General features: G+C 38.5%; 1 protein-coding gene across 1 annotated transcript; it reads left to right on the top strand.

Moving 5' to 3' along the window:
* Positions 1-607: 607 nt before the first annotated feature.
* On the top strand, positions 608-15,503 carry eftud2 (elongation factor Tu GTP binding domain containing 2). The gene is made up of 28 exons (XM_032588060.1): positions 608-745; positions 1,605-1,720; positions 1,798-1,960; positions 3,150-3,228; positions 3,325-3,400; positions 3,720-3,785; positions 3,872-3,907; positions 4,031-4,121; positions 4,209-4,291; positions 4,381-4,547; positions 4,687-4,811; positions 5,130-5,193; positions 5,271-5,361; positions 5,481-5,616; positions 6,055-6,182; positions 6,295-6,488; positions 6,571-6,682; positions 6,762-6,902; positions 6,987-7,088; positions 8,825-8,907; positions 9,059-9,145; positions 9,827-9,953; positions 10,552-10,639; positions 10,728-10,846; positions 11,582-11,676; positions 11,759-11,912; positions 15,015-15,122; positions 15,218-15,503. The coding sequence occupies exons 2-28, from the start codon at positions 1,616-1,618 to the stop codon at positions 15,311-15,313; spliced, it is 2,916 nt and encodes a 971-aa protein (XP_032443951.1). The 5' UTR covers positions 608-745; positions 1,605-1,615; the 3' UTR covers positions 15,314-15,503.
* Positions 15,504-15,552: the final 49 nt, after the last annotated feature.

Raw genomic sequence — 15,552 nt, 5'->3', positions numbered from 1 at the left:
TTTTGGTTGCGGTGGCAAATGTTTAATTCCATCTAGTGGTATCGGAGGATAACTACAAATCTCATCTCAGTACAAGAATGTTCTCTTTTTGGAATAAACAGTAAATGACAATAATAAAAAAAGAGTTTCAAATTCCATTGAGGAAAGTTGAATACAAGTTAATTGATAACAATTCTGTTAAAAGCTTGGGGGAAAGGATGAGGCAGTTGTGCAGAAGTTTGAGGGGCATGTAAGAAAAACAGGAAGAAAAGCAGTGTACATTTTCAGATGTCTCAGAAAAGGTCATACAGGTCTCAACAAAACTCAAAATAATTGGAAACCATATTACAGAGATATGTGATCGCTATAATCTGCCTGAATCTGTTTAGCGTTTTCATGATATGAACAAGAAAGGTTACAGTTTAAAGAAGCACCGAACAGATTAAATATTAACAGTACAATATAAAGTATTTTTGAGGGATTGATAAAATAAAATAAAATAAAATAAAATGTCAAGTTATGAAAAAGGTAAAGAACAAATCCAGGCACTTATTATGTACGTTTCTCGTCTATCCTCACGTCCAGTAGATGGCAGTATTGGCACTTAAAGATCTGCCATCCGCCATTAAACACCTGAAGAAGAGGATATACGGCAGTTGCATCCCATACGCATGGCGCTATTTGAATGAGCATTTGTATACTGTGTATAAAAGTCATCTTATTGTTTTGGATTTCATAATAAGTATCCGCTTTTTATCCGGAAAAGGTACGTATTTATAATATTATATATGATTTAGTTGAGATCCGCATGCTATCGCTTGCTAACTCTGAACAGCAACGTACCTCTTACGTAGCTTGCAGCTCGTTCATATCTTTACCCTTTTAGCTCGTTAGAATGACAATATGCTGTTAGATCAAATATTACCCGAAAAAGAACCGAATTTCTTCCGGTCAACCTTTTTGTTTATTTTCTATCAGGAACTTTCGTAAATTAAACATCGGGTTCTGTAAACCGTCGCGAGAATATCAGTGTTAGCATTAGCTGTTGTGGTACAGCCTGACTGATCATCTCTATTATAGCCAGACTTCCACTCCTTTATTTTATTTTGCACGGAAAATGTTTAAAACTATTAAAACTGTGCACATTTGAAAAACCGTAAATGTATAAATTACAAATACCAGTTAAAGTTTGTATATGTTTTATATTTAGTAAGAAACTACAATTATGGGAGAATTTATTTCAGATGAAATGATGTAGCAGGAATGTATGAATTTTCTGTGCTCTCACTTCAGTATAAGTGAATTAATTAACCTGAAGTAAAGCTCATTTGTACTTGTAGCTTTTTCCTAAGATTTATTCATGTGCATATTTTTACAAACTGATAGATTGTTGTTAGTTGTCAAAAAAATGTATAGAAAGAAAAGTTGTTCTGCAGTTTTCATGGAGGATTACACAACCTGGTTGTTCCAGTTTTTTGTTTTACATATTTTTTCACCCCTAACATTTTATCATTACAAAATATCTGTTCCATTTCAGTCTCAAAAACTTGGAAGTTTAATCTTCTCAGAGCTGCTGTGTTCTCTTCAACATGAGCCCAAGTCTAAATATTTGATTTCCTTTGCAGTTTTCTAGAAGATGGAGGCTGATTTGTATGACGAGTTTGGTAATTACATCGGTCCAGAGCTGGACTCTGATGACGATGACGATGATCTGGATGCAGAGGACAGGGATATTGACGAGGTATCTTTCAAATTCATACTACTTGTAATCGCTAAAGATTTCAGTGGAAAACCTGTCATTGTGTTTATTTCCTGCAGGGGGATGAAGATGAAGAAGATGAGCCTGCAAATGAGGATGAGCACGTACCTGGCATGGAGGTGGTCCTGCATGAGGACAAGAAATACTATCCCACAGCGGAGGAGGTTTACGGGCCGGAAGTGGAAACTATTGTCCAGGAAGAAGACACACAACCGCTTACTGGTGAGATTAAGATTGTTTTTTTTTTACAAGGATTGAGTCACATTTTATTATCTGGAACAGCTTTCTTTTAGTACCTCTACAGAGCTTCCTTTGATTAGATTCTGAATTTGTTTACAAAAGCACTGAGAAATGTGTGTAAATGAGGTCTATCTGGGAAAACGTGAAAATAAGAATATTTAGTTTCATGTGTGTTGGGATTTATAATCACAAAATTAAAACACTATTTTTATGGAAAAATCAAACCTGTCTTTGCGTCTCCAGACTTTGCTTCCTGCTTGAGTTGTTTGAGAAACTGATTTTACTACTGAAAAACGATATTCTTCATCAACATTGTTTTGTAATTTTCTGGTGGACAAATGTTACAAGATGGGGTTTTGTCATATACTGTTTTTATTTCTCAATTGAAGACTGTTTATTGGTCATGCCATTCAGTTGATCCTTTTTAACAGTCCTGCCACAAACTCTATCTCCTATTTCTTTCCATTTTTTGTTGCTCTTGAAGTGTACTTTCTTTTGTCAAAGTATATCACAGTGAGTTTCAAGCTAATTGCTTTGATGCCTTTTTTGTCTTGAAAAACTTACCAGCTCTCGCTTTTGTCAATGTATTCCCTGTTAATCTGCCAGTTGCATTCTTTTTCTGTACAGTGCTCTTTGCACAATCAGGCTTGTGCAGGTATTTGTTCTGGAAATGGAAATTTAAAGTTTGATTTAATCTTTGTTTGCTTGAATCTATAGACAAAACAAAAAGATGTCACTAAAGATGTCATACATTTTTTTAAAGTATGTTTTCCAGACTCACCATGTTCTGCTGTTTTAGTTTTGTGACATTTTTTGCTGATTTATCACTTTGTGAAAGCTTGCCAGTCTGACAACTAGTTTATCACTCTGCTTTTATAAACACTACAAAAACTAAGATTTAGAGATATCATTTCTCTGAGATCTCACATATTTTTCATGTTTATTATGCATTTTTCTTGCACTGTAATTTTGATGTTTTTGTTTTTAGACTGTATTCATTTAATTCTAATTTTACCTTTATTGAAACATCAAATGTATATGAAGATTATTTCTGTGCAATCAAAATTACTCTGAAATTAATGTGTGCTGTTAACATGGTTACAGAATTCTGTCTTTGAAAACAAGACAAATGATATTCTCATGAGTCTTTCCTTATTTACCTTTCCTTCAGAGCCCATTATCAAGCCAGTCAAGCACAAGAAGTTCACATTGATGGAGCAGGAGTTACCTGCCACTGTTTATGACATGGAGTGAGTCTTGTAGCCCGTTAAATTCAGATAAAAATGCTGATGATTCAGAATGCAGCAGAGTGACATGTGTCTCGTTCATCCTTTGTGTCCGTGCAGGTTTCTGGCAGATTTGATGGACGGTACCGAGCTGATCCGTAACGTCACCCTCTGCGGTCACCTCCACCATGGCAAGGTTCGCTGCAGCTCTCTAGCTGCTGCTGGCTCTCTCACATCATGCTCTGTTCTTTGCTGGGGGATTGTCCTTGGCATTTTGATCAAGAAACAAGTTTAAATAAAAAAAAATACATGTAGCTAATATAAAAAATGAGGGCCTATTTTTATGATTTTAGTGAGCTGCTAAAGGTTGCTATAGAAGCTGGAGAAGCACCTAAGGGGAGAAAGTTATTCATGCTTGACACAATGTTAGGAAAAAAACTAAATATCATTGAAATATTAAACAATGATATGACAACTAATGTAGTTTACCCTCTTAATGTTTTCATTCCTCTCAGACTTGTTTTGTGGATTGCCTGATTGAGCAAACTCATCCTGAAATCAGAAAGAGAGATGATGTCGATGTGAGTGTTCGCTGCTTCAATTTCACTTAAACTGTGTTGAAATCAACTTCGACCCAACGTGGATTTTGACTTTTTTCTTTTTCCAGCTCCGCTACACAGACATCCTTTTCACTGAGCAGGAGGTGAGCCCTTCATTCATATTTGTCATTAATTAACCGGACAGTATTTATTTAAATCTGTTGGGTTATTACTGAACGGTAACATTTAGTCTCTTCATTGTTTCTGGTGCTTTTTTTTTTTATCAGCGAGGAGTCGGCATCAAAAGCACTCCAGTCACGATGGTGCTGCCTGACTCCAGAGGAAAATCTTACCTTTTCAACATCATGGATACACCAGGTCTTGTATATTAGCTCAATGAAGAGGTTTATCTGTGATGTTTTCTTAAAAATAAACAAAACATTGACAGTATGTCTCCTTGAAAAGGCCATGTGAACTTCTCTGATGAGGTCACATCCAGCATGAGGATCTCAGATGGAGTTGTCCTCTTTATCGATGCAGCTGAAGGAGTGAGTTGCCGTTTCTTAAGAAGGGCATTTATTTGTATAAAATTCTTTTTTAGAAGAAGTGATTCAATCTTCTGTCGTTCTTTGACCAGGTGATGCTGAACACGGAGCGCCTGATCAAACATGCAGTACAGGAGCGCATGGCCATCACCATCTGCATCAACAAGGTGGACCGGCTCATTGTTGAGCTCAAACTGCCGCCAACAGATGCTTATTATAAACTTCGACACATTGTGGATGAGGTCAACGGTATGCTCAGGTAATTCTGGTTTGTTCGATTAACAGGGGAAACTGCAAACCTTAAAGTATGAAAAAACATTTGAGTTTCAAAATAAAAGTACTTTAGACTCAAGTGATTTCCCCGGCTCAGTATTTGTGACGTTCCTTCTGTCTTTCAGTACGTACTCCACAGACGAGAACTTGGTGGTGTCTCCGCTCCTCGGGAATGTTTGCTTCGCCAGCTCTCAGTACAGCATCTGTTTCACCCTGGGGTCCTTTGCCAAGATCTACTCAGACACCTACGGTGAGATCACTTATCAGTAAACATGCTGATTTTTTTTGTTTGTTCTGTTTTACACATTTTAAATTACCCTACATGTTTGAATATTAGGCAGAAAATATCCTGAGTTAACACAAAATCTGCAACTTTTAGTTCAGTTGCTCTTTTGTCTTGCTGCATTTTAAGACGAATTAATGTATTTTGTTAGTAAAGAAAAGGGCTTTTATCTGTTTAGGCTTGAAAAGCAAGAAAGTAAAATGTGAGGGTGTGAATACTTTTACCATCACTGTGGATAATAGAAAACAGCACTCACTCACTCCTGTCTCCTTCCTCTGTTTCTAGGTGATATCAACTATAACGAGTTTGCAAAGCGGCTTTGGGGAGACATTTATTTCAACCCCAAAACGTGAGCACTCAGCCTCTCTGCTAAAATCTGTGAAGCTCTTCTCTTCCTTCATGTTTTTTTCTTTGTTCTCTGTTTAGTCGTAAGTTCACAAAGAAAGCTCCCACCAGTAACTCCCAGCGCAGCTTTGTGGAGTTTGTCCTGGAGCCTCTTTACAAGATCCTCTCACAGGTTCGAAATGGCTGGCTTTGTTTGTTTTTGTTTCCTTGAAGATTAGCAGCTCAGTTCTCAATTCAAACCTCCTGTGTGTGATCCTTCCCCAAATGGTGTGTTTGTGTGTGTGTGTCCAGGTGGTTGGGGATGTGGACACCACCCTGCCCCGGGTTCTGGATGAACTTGGGATCCACTTGACCAAGGAGGAGCTGAAGCTGAACATCAGGCCTCTGCTCCGGCTGGTCTGTAACCGTTTCTTCGGAGAGTTCACCGGTACGTCTCGGAGTCTGATGTTTGTGCTTCATTTGTACTTTGAATGAAGTTTTTCTCCTAGTGGTGATAAATATGGATATGGAAAGGATTGTGGGAAAATGTGGATATTTTCAAACTTTATTCGCTGTTACAATCTGGGAAAGTTCACTTCTGTATTACCTTTCTTCATCCATCTATCTTTGTTACATCCGTCCGTCTGTCCATCTCTCCTACGTCCAACCGTCTCTTTTCAACATCCATCCATTTTGCTTCCATCCATATCCCATCTATTCCCTTCTTTTCCTCTCCTGACAGTCTGTCATTTTTGTCTGGTTTACTTTTAAAATCTGACCACTGTAGAGATATCTTCCAGGTTTTTTAAATTTATTCTTTAAAATTTTGGTTAAATAAATTAATGGTTTTGTATTAAACCATACATTTCTTTGTTTTTCTTTTCAGGTTTTGTGGACATGTGCGTGCAACACATCCCCTCACCACAAGAGGGTGCTAAAATAAAGATAGACCACACATACACAGGAGGACTAGACTCTGACTTGGGAGAAGCCATGGCAGAATGTGATCCTGATGTGAGTCATCTTATGGTTTAGTACAATTTTTTACAGGAAAGTTTATATATTAAACAAAAAAAACATTATTTTAGTTTCAAGACTCCTCTTCTTACTTTCTGATGTTCCTCAGGGTCCCTTGATGTGCCACACCACTAAGATGTACAGCACTGAGGATGGGGTCCAGTTCCACGCCTTTGGTAGGGTTCTGAGCGGTACCATTCAGGCAGGTCAGCCGGTCAAGGTTCTGGGAGAGAACTACACGCTGGATGACGAGGAAGACTCGCAGATTTGCACTGTGGGTCGCCTCTGGATCTCTGTTGCCAGGTGACCTTCTGGTTTCACTCGTTTATGAAGGTCCAGTGTCAGCGATTGCTTGGTAGACTTACAGCCTCTTCCACCATCTCAGATACCAAATCGAAGTGAACCGAGTTCCTGCAGGAAACTGGGTTCTGATCGAAGGCTGTGACCAGCCAATCGTGAAGACGGCCACCATCACAGAACCACGGGGGAACGAAGAGGTCCGGAATCACTGAGAAACTTTTTAGAAGATATTTAGAACTATGAACCACAATAAAGTAACTTCTCTTTCTCCAACAGGCTCAGATTTTCAGGCCGTTAAAGTTTAACACAGCTTCAGTCATCAAGATCGCCGTGGAGCCCGTAAACCCGTCCGAGCTTCCCAAGATGTTGGACGGACTGAGGAAGGTCAACAAGAGCTACCCTTCTCTAACCACAAAGGTACATCTGAGCACCATCACCGTGTCGAATCATTTTATTTACTTTGGTGTGTTGGAGCTGATTGACGTTTTGACTGTGTTTCAGGTGGAAGAGTCTGGAGAGCATGTCATCTTAGGGACAGGAGAGCTTTACCTGGATTGTGTCATGCATGATCTGAGGAAGATGTACTCCGAAATTGACATTAAAGTACGTAAAAATGTCCATTATAATTATGTAACTACAACATTTTAGGTTGTTAGGAAGAAACTGCAGGTGAATCTTAATATAACAGGTCGTCACTGATGAGGTCATTTATTTTGGTAATTAAATTCAGAAGGCAAATACTAAGACAACTTCAGCTTATTACTGAACGAAAAGAAAATATGTCATAGATAATTTAATCAATAATAACATAAAATTGTAATGTTATAACTTTCACAATCAGGAAAGAGTGCTTGTTGACACCAAGCAAAATGAACCGCAAAAGTCACTGCTAAAAAACATAGTTTACAGAATGCTGCATCGAAACGTATTAATGGAATGTTGAGTGGAAGAAAAAAATCAAAGGAGAAAAATGTGACGAGTAACAAAGACAACTGCAACCTTCAGAGGCTGCACAATATGTCACGAATATATATAGTCTTTGCTATAGCAGTGCGTTCAAAATTCATATCGCATAGGACTGTCTGGAGTACAATAATTGTTGCCTAATATATTCCAAATGTTATGAACTTTCATTTTACATGCTAATGCAACATTTAGCCAGCTGGACAGAGACTCATAGCAGCAGATGCTCACACTGGACACAAAGGACATTACACAAAATGCTGAAGGTTACAGAGTGAAGGAAGGAGAAAATAATCATCCCTTTTGCATAGCAAGCCCCAATCAAGGGTCCTGGTTCAGTTCCCAAAGTGTTGCAGCGACTGAAGGTGGTGCTTCAAGACACATCCACACAGAAGTATCCAGGACATGGAGCAATGTCCATAGCATGGAGCTTTGATTCTGTGCAGAGACACAAACTCTGCAGAGAAGTTTTTCCCACACTGCCAGAAGCACCTACTTCAGTGACCATGACATCACTGAGCCTGACTGGCCTTCAGGCTGGTCTGACATGAACCTCATAGTGATGCTAAGAAGCCCTGTCCAGAGGAAAAATGAAACACCAGAGTCACCAATATCAATGTTGCTGTTATAACAACCTGACTTCTTTAACACCTTTGTAGCCCTGCTGTGATAACTCAATGATTGATGCAAAAGGAGCCCTGAGCACATAGACAAACTCATACATCTATATCATTTTGATTGATGTTTGGACTTTTAGCTCACAGTACTTCTAATAATTTCTGCGACTAATGCACTAAGGTTTACTCGGACTGTAATTCCTCTCCCACTCAACTCCTTCAGACTAGCAGCAGCAGCAGCAGCAATTGGCAAACACCTGGTGGAACTGAGCTGAGTTCATTAAGAACTATTGCTCCTAAGGACTGTTGTAAATAGCATAATGAGAAGCATTGTTGATCGATGTGCTGAAGGACGAGTGTCGGAAAGAGCACAAGCTTCTTAAAGAGACAGAGGCCCAATTTCAAGATGTCAAATTACAAAATCAAATTGATTTTGTCATGTTTAATATATAAATAATATTTATACTAACTTAAAAGTGACATTGTTAGTTGATTGTGCTATAAAATAACCTGGAAAATACTTTATACTGCCCCTTTAAATATTTATCAGAGTATACATGTATGTAACCCTGTGAAACCTGCAACCAGCTCACTTCAGCAGAACATGACTGTGTGTTTTATATGCAAACAAAATGGCACCACAAATAAAAACGTGTGGATTATTGTCATTATTGCAGTTGAAAAGTGATTTATTTTTTTTAAATGCTTTTGTTGATACGGTTTTCTTAAACAAATCTCTTTTTAACATTTTCCCTTCAGGTCGCTGATCCCGTTGTGACCTTTTGTGAAACGGTGGTTGAGACTTCGTCTCTTAAGTGTTTTGCTGAGACGCCCAACAAAAAGTGAGTATTTACCGTCATTTTATCAGATCCAAGTCGAACACAACGGCAAGAGTGTAATCTGATGACGCTTCGCCAGATAATTACAGCTGCTCGACTGGGCAATACACAAGTCAGATAAAGCAACACAAACTGAGATTGGTTTGATTTCCAGGAATAAGATCACCATGATTGCTGAGCCTCTGGAGAAGGGGCTCGCTGAGGACATCGAGAACGAAGTGGTGCAGATCACGTGGAACAGGTACGCTGCTAAAGACTCTCCCGCTCACTGCTGCTGCTGCTGCAGCTGCAGTTTAATTGACTGCTTTATTAGCCGGGTGATACAATGTGCCTTTCATGTCAGATGTTCTCGTTTTGCTTTGATGTCAGCTTAATTCCTCCACATTTCCGCGCTTTTCTGACCATTTATTCGCATTTCACCCTTTGCTGGGATTAATGAGCAGTTATTGAAAAACGAGGTTCTGCAATTAAACGCCGTCAGAGGAGGCAGTGGAGGAAAAACTTATTTAAGAAGTGAAACATTGGAAGTTGCTAAATACATAGGTGCTCGACAATAATTTTGTGCTCGCTGCCGAGTAGCTGCCTGTGCATCACAGAAATGCCCCCACGATGTTACCTCACTTTTGCCTATTGATTAATTCACTCTGTTTAATTAAATTGTGTACTGAAAGCATGCAAGCAGTTCCCCGTTCCTCTTGTATGAAGAGCAGGCCTGATTACATCCTCTGCTTGAGTGAGGCTTGCTGTCTGTGAGGCCATCTGGACCTTGTTGTGGCACCATATAATAGCACATACCTCTCTTCCATTAACCCCCCCGTTGGTCTCCCGAATAAAGCAATCTTTTTAATGTTCCAGTTGACACACTGCACCTCCCATCACTTCCCCACCCCCAACCAGTAACTGTCCTGTTTTGTCATGGCAGGAAGAAGCTGGGAGAGTTCTTCCAGACGAAGTACGACTGGGATCTGCTGGCTGCCAGGTCTATCTGGGCCTTTGGACCAGACACAACGGGGCCAAATATTCTCGTGGATGACACGCTTCCTTCGGAGGCAAGTCAGAAAAACGATTGGCAAGAAATTTTGTGCACAACTCTTAGATATGTATTCATATTTTATCGTGTTTTTGCTTTCCAGCGTTTGCCACAATAAATTAATTAAATGGACCTTGTTTTTGTCTTGTACAAAAACCTGATTTTTCTCCATCTGAAACTCAATTTAAATGGCTTCCAGGTCAAGATCAGGAAGAAAAAATTGTGTTTTCAATTTTGTTGTTTTGGTTGTTTAGCAGAAATTCATTATATATACAAACACCTCATATATTCAATCATATTGAATCTGCAATACTGCCTCCACATCTCTCAGCAGCATCCCAGCAGATCCCCAATGTTCCTAAAACTTCACGCTTTACGGTTTCCTGTTATCTGCATCAAATTCATGTTGAAGATTTTCCTTTATAGGTTAAAAAAAGGGTAAAAATGGATGGAGAACTCTAGAGATTTGAGTGCGAAAAGCATGAAATTAAATGTTTTAGTTCCTTAGGTTATCAAGAAAACCTAAATTTAGTCTTTTTGCTTGTTTTTGATGAATGTATTGATTAAAATATGGTGTTCTTCCAGAGAGTCTGAGAGCCATTGTGTGTTTTCTGCAGGTGGACAAAGCTTTGCTCGGTTCAGTCAAAGACAGCATCGTTCAGGGCTTCCAGTGGGGCACCAGGGAGGGACCTCTGTGTGATGAGCGTAAGAACCTTGACTCTTAATCTGAATTAAATGTGGACTGATTTATTCATATTTTTGTTGACTTTTTTGTTGTTTTTGTTCCTGTCAGCTATTAGAAATGTGAAGTTTAAGATCCTGGATGCCGTCATCGCTCAGGAGCCTCTCCACAGAGGAGGAGGTCAGGTCATCCCGACAGCCAGGAGGGTGGTCTACTCCGCCTTTCTCATGGTCAGAGCCTTTCAGATCTTTTTTTTTTCCAGGTGCTACAGGTGTTTCAGATCCTTTAAAATGCTTGAATTTCAATCAGGTGTTTTCAAGGATTTGATGGTGCTTGATTGTTGAAAATGCTTGATATTCAAACTGCACAGTTTTGTAATTTTTCAGTTGAAACCATATATTTTCATACACCTAATAAAAATACTTTTTTTTTTTTTTTTCTCAATGTCTGAAGTTGTTGTTTTTTTTCAGGTCAGTTAGAGTGACCAAAATTATTTTTGCAAGAACATTTTTTAGAGATTTTTATGACTTTTTGTATGTTGTATTTGAGCAGAAACTTTATTTACCTTAGCATAATTTGTTGGATTTTCTTTTTTGTTAAATTAGTATTTTGTTCTCAGACCAGTAAGGCTTATAGGATGCATGAAACAGACCTTTAGAATACAACATTTAGCTATATTTTAGTTTACATTATCATATAATTGTAAATTGAATCTGTCTTTTTGTTCATCTATATTTTTTTAATCTCGAAAGTGTTCTGCTGGAAAAGTTTGAAAACTTACCTTGAAAAGTGTTCGAAGTCTGTTTTTTTCTTATTATTTTTAAATAGTTAATTAGTTAATTACCTCTATTAGAGAGAAGAGTTTAATTAAACTGTGATGCTGTTTTTGGAATCTCATCAATATGTTACAGTCTTTCTTTAGGCCTTTCTTCCTACTTTAATCTGTAGTAACCCTTTCATTTCAGGCCACTCCAAGGTTAATGGAGCCGTATTACTTTGTGGAGGTCCAGGCTCCAGCTGACTGTGTATCTGCCGTCTACACCGTTCTGGCTAGAAGAAGGTTTGTCTACCTCCTAAATCAAGCTTCACACTCATCGTTTTTCATTTTCTTATTGAAATAATCGTTGTTTGCCATCTATCAGAGGTCACGTCACCCAGGATGCACCCATACCCGGCTCTCCTCTCTACACCATCAAGGCTTTCATCCCGGCCATAGACTCGTTCGGCTTTGAGACCGACCTTCGCACACACACACAGGGTCAGGCCTTCGCGCTGTCTGTGTTCCACCACTGGCAGGTGAGATTTATGGACACCAACATGCAGTCAGCTCCTTCTTCTTGGTGGATTGGATTACTTGGCATTTGCCTCCTAAAAATAAAAGCCTGGCAGGTAAAAATATGTTGAAAAGTTGCGAGATTAATTCCTGTCTCTTAGATACAGACTGATGCTGATGCTATATGTTTTTAATGTGAAAGATGTAAATGACGTTATAAAACTATCCTGGTATTTTGTTTGCATTTCTCTGTCAGTTTGTCCTTCCCTTCATCCATCTATCCATCACTCTTTTTCTCCACATATACAGCCTTCCATTTACTTTTTCAATACTGCAGTCATTCAGTCATCCTTTTGTCCATCGACCTGTCTGTCCGTCTAAACCATCCATTTTATCTATTGGTACTTTTATCCACTCGTATGTTTAGCCATCCATTTATCCTTCTTTCTTACATGCCTCCATCTATCTATGCATTTTTCCATCCTTTCAAATATTCATCCCTTCATCTATATATTCATGTTTTTCCATCCCTTCATCCATTCCCCCATCCTATATCTGTCATTCATGCATTTTCCTCCCATCTATCTGTAAGTGCATCGATCCATCATACTTTCTTACATCCATACATGTTTTTCATCCATCTTCTTTAGTTTTTGCATCTTCTTTAGTTTTTACAGGTTAAAATTGAAAGTAAAACTAGAATTAATCGTGATGAATCGATTATTGAAGTAATCGTCATTACTAATTTAGTAATTGAATAATTGTAAACTGAAGTATGCAAATGCTGAAAGAAGCAATTTTCTGAAAGAGCAACAGTCAGAGCAGTAATTAAGCCAAAGCTATAAAAAATATAGGTTTTGCATTTAAGATGAAAGAAAAACCCATATTGCCTGTAAATATTTTCTACAAAAACTCCTCAAGTGGCATAGTTTTAGCTTCACTTTGTAAAAAATAAAACCTCATATTAAGCACTTTTTGTTAACCAAACATTAATCGGTTTGTCCAAAAGATAATCAACAGATTAAGAAATATTTAGCTGCAGATGTATCCTTTACTAAAAAATAATCTAGTGTTCTCTAAAAGAATGCCGTTATTGCGCCTTAGGCAATAAAATGCTAATTTTCTTATTCAAAAAGGGAATTGTATTGTTTGTTTACATTTTTGTGTTTTTTAAATATTGAATAAAACAGACTTAAATGGTTAGGATGAAAAACTTTGTGAATGAGCTGGAATTTCTTTTATCCAATTGATTATCAAAATAATCGATTTACTAAAATAATTGTTAGCTGCAGCCCTAATAGGAAAGCCTTTTGTATTGTAAAGTTTTGTATTCATGCTTTGAAAATTGGCCTTTGACAAGTTTGGAAGTACGTTTGCGAACATGTCTGGGAATGCTGGGAGTCCCGACCACCATGTGTTGCGGCTCCGAAGTGCCCGGCGTCGCGCGTTCGTCTGCCGCTCCGGTTAAACAGCTTTTGATCCCGAGTACAGCAGAGTGTCGACTCATTACTTTTCAAGTTTTATGTGTCTGTCTGTGACTGCCTGCTCTTATCTGACATGTGTTTGCGTCTGCACTCCGTAGAGCTGTGTCAGTGAAAATTACCTCCACTTAGGCTAGATTAATACTTCAGTGCAAAGTCATTAATCTGTGAGCAAAAAGGGAGTGGAAACATTTCATGTTTCATCATCTGAACTAATGTCTCATCCCCCGTAGGTGAAAATGAAAGCATCTGACACGACATCAGGCATGAATTATTTATGTCAGGCTTGCGCTGGAGAATATTTGCATCATTGTTATTTAAATTATATGAAGATGAGAAAATAAAATGCAGTGACAGATTTGGTTCTGCTTTGAATTGCTTTTTATTAAGAAGTTTTTCTTCATTTCAGTTCCTGATGAGATAATTCTGATTATTCAATAGCAGACAGGAACAGTTTATCACCATTTATTCCTTGCAAAATGTTCATTTTTTAAGGAACTTCTTTCGAGATTTAATACCAATCATCACTAAGCCTGTCACAATAACAAATCTTGTTATTGAGAAGTCACTGTGATGTTGTTTTTAGACCATTTTCAAGTGATATCATGGAAATGACGTAGTAATGCAAGCTGAGTATCAAATATTTGATACTAGAAGTGGAAGAGATTTAAAATTTCCATAACAAACAAACAAAACACCCAAAGCAACAAATAAAATGGATATTAAACTCTCTGTGAAGAAAATTGTCCTTCAAAAAACGGAATAGAAAAGACCAGACTGGAAACTTCTATCATCCAGTCTTTGGTAGAAAAAGAGAAAAACAATCAATCATGCAAATGGAATTCATTGAGCTCATTTTAATTTATCATGCGATTAATTGATTCGTTTCCTATTGCAACATGCTTAGTCAGCACGCATGTTGAAATGACTCATTCCCAATTCACTCAACAATCTGGCTCTTTTCTGCTGTTTGTGTTTGAGAGATTTGATTCCTGTGAGCACATATTGATTCGGCTGCCCCAGATAACGAGAAGAACAAAGAAGTCCCTGAACTGCCTTGTTTGGCCCATTAACCTTAAGAGGCCATATTGTGCCTCCCTCATTAGTTTTATCATCTACTGGCTTGCTAATAGCGTCGCGTTGAGTTTCTGTCCTCAGCCGCTCCCTTCCATCTGTTGATTGGGCTCCAGCTTCTCCTTTGATTATGTTTTCCTCTTTTCCTCCAGTCAAAATCCCCCCCTCAGGCTCAGAAAGTATTTATTTATTCTATCATATCCCATTCCTATGCGAGCCTCCTCTTCCTCTCCCGTCAAATGACATGAATATCCCATTCGCCCCAGGAAGGTCAGGCTGCTTAGAGCGGATTTAGTGAATAATTTTAAACGTCCGGGAGCTCGTATGCATTCTAACTCATCCTGCGAACGTTGCATTGTTGTCATATTGGTCCCATTTGATGGAGTGACACTACTTGCGTCTCGTTTTTTTTTTTTCTGTTACGATGACGGTTGCCGTACTGAGTCAGGAAAAACGGGACAGAATGTTAAAAATGTTCACTCAGCTTGTTGGCGCTGAAGGTCTTGCGTGTTGTTGGGAAATGTGTTGAACGTAAACGAGTGTCTGTTTTGCTTCTGACGCTCGTTTTAGATTGTTCCCGGTGACCCGCTGGACAAGAGCATTGTGATCCGGCCCCTCGAGCCTCAACCCGCCCCCCACCTGGCCCGAGAGTTCATGATCAAGACCAGAAGACGCAAGGCAAGTCGGCTTCCCGCCTGTTTGCCCTTTGAATTTAAAATATAACCACAAGCATTTAAATAAAAAAGATGCTAATAATCTTTGTTGCTTTGCAGGGTCTGAGCGAAGATGTGAGCATCAGCAAGTTCTTTGACGATCCCATGTTGTTGGAGTTGGCGAAGCAGGACGTGGTGCTTAATTATCCGATGTGAGGGAACTTTTTAATCTACAGAACAGGTGTAGCTGTTAAACATTGGATCTGTCTGTTTGTTCTCAGTTTTTGTTGTATTTTTATTTTTTTACTTGTACAAAATGTTTTTTTGTAGCTCAATTTGTCTCTGGAGCTAAATGAGAAAAAAGGTGGACTTGATTATGTTTGAATAAAAATGTTTTTAAATCAAATAAAAATGTTTTGTGTATTTTATGGTACCCATACAGATTTCTTGTTTCA

This window comes from Xiphophorus hellerii, chromosome 16, assembly GCF_003331165.1.
Source record: "Xiphophorus hellerii strain 12219 chromosome 16, Xiphophorus_hellerii-4.1, whole genome shotgun sequence".
Lineage (NCBI taxonomy): Eukaryota > Metazoa > Chordata > Actinopteri > Cyprinodontiformes > Poeciliidae > Xiphophorus > Xiphophorus hellerii.
This window is presented reverse-complemented; position numbering and strand designations above follow the sequence as displayed.

Coding starts and splice junctions, on each gene's coding strand:
- eftud2 (XM_032588060.1), top strand. CDS start 1,616: ATGGAGGCTGATTTGTATGACGAGTTTGGTAATTACATCGGTCCAGAG. Junction 1,961..3,149: donor AGACACACAACCGCTTACTG/GTGAGATTAAGA, acceptor CCTTTCCTTCAG/AGCCCATTATCAAGCCAGTC. Junction 6,183..6,294: donor TGGCAGAATGTGATCCTGAT/GTGAGTCATCTT, acceptor GATGTTCCTCAG/GGTCCCTTGATGTGCCACAC.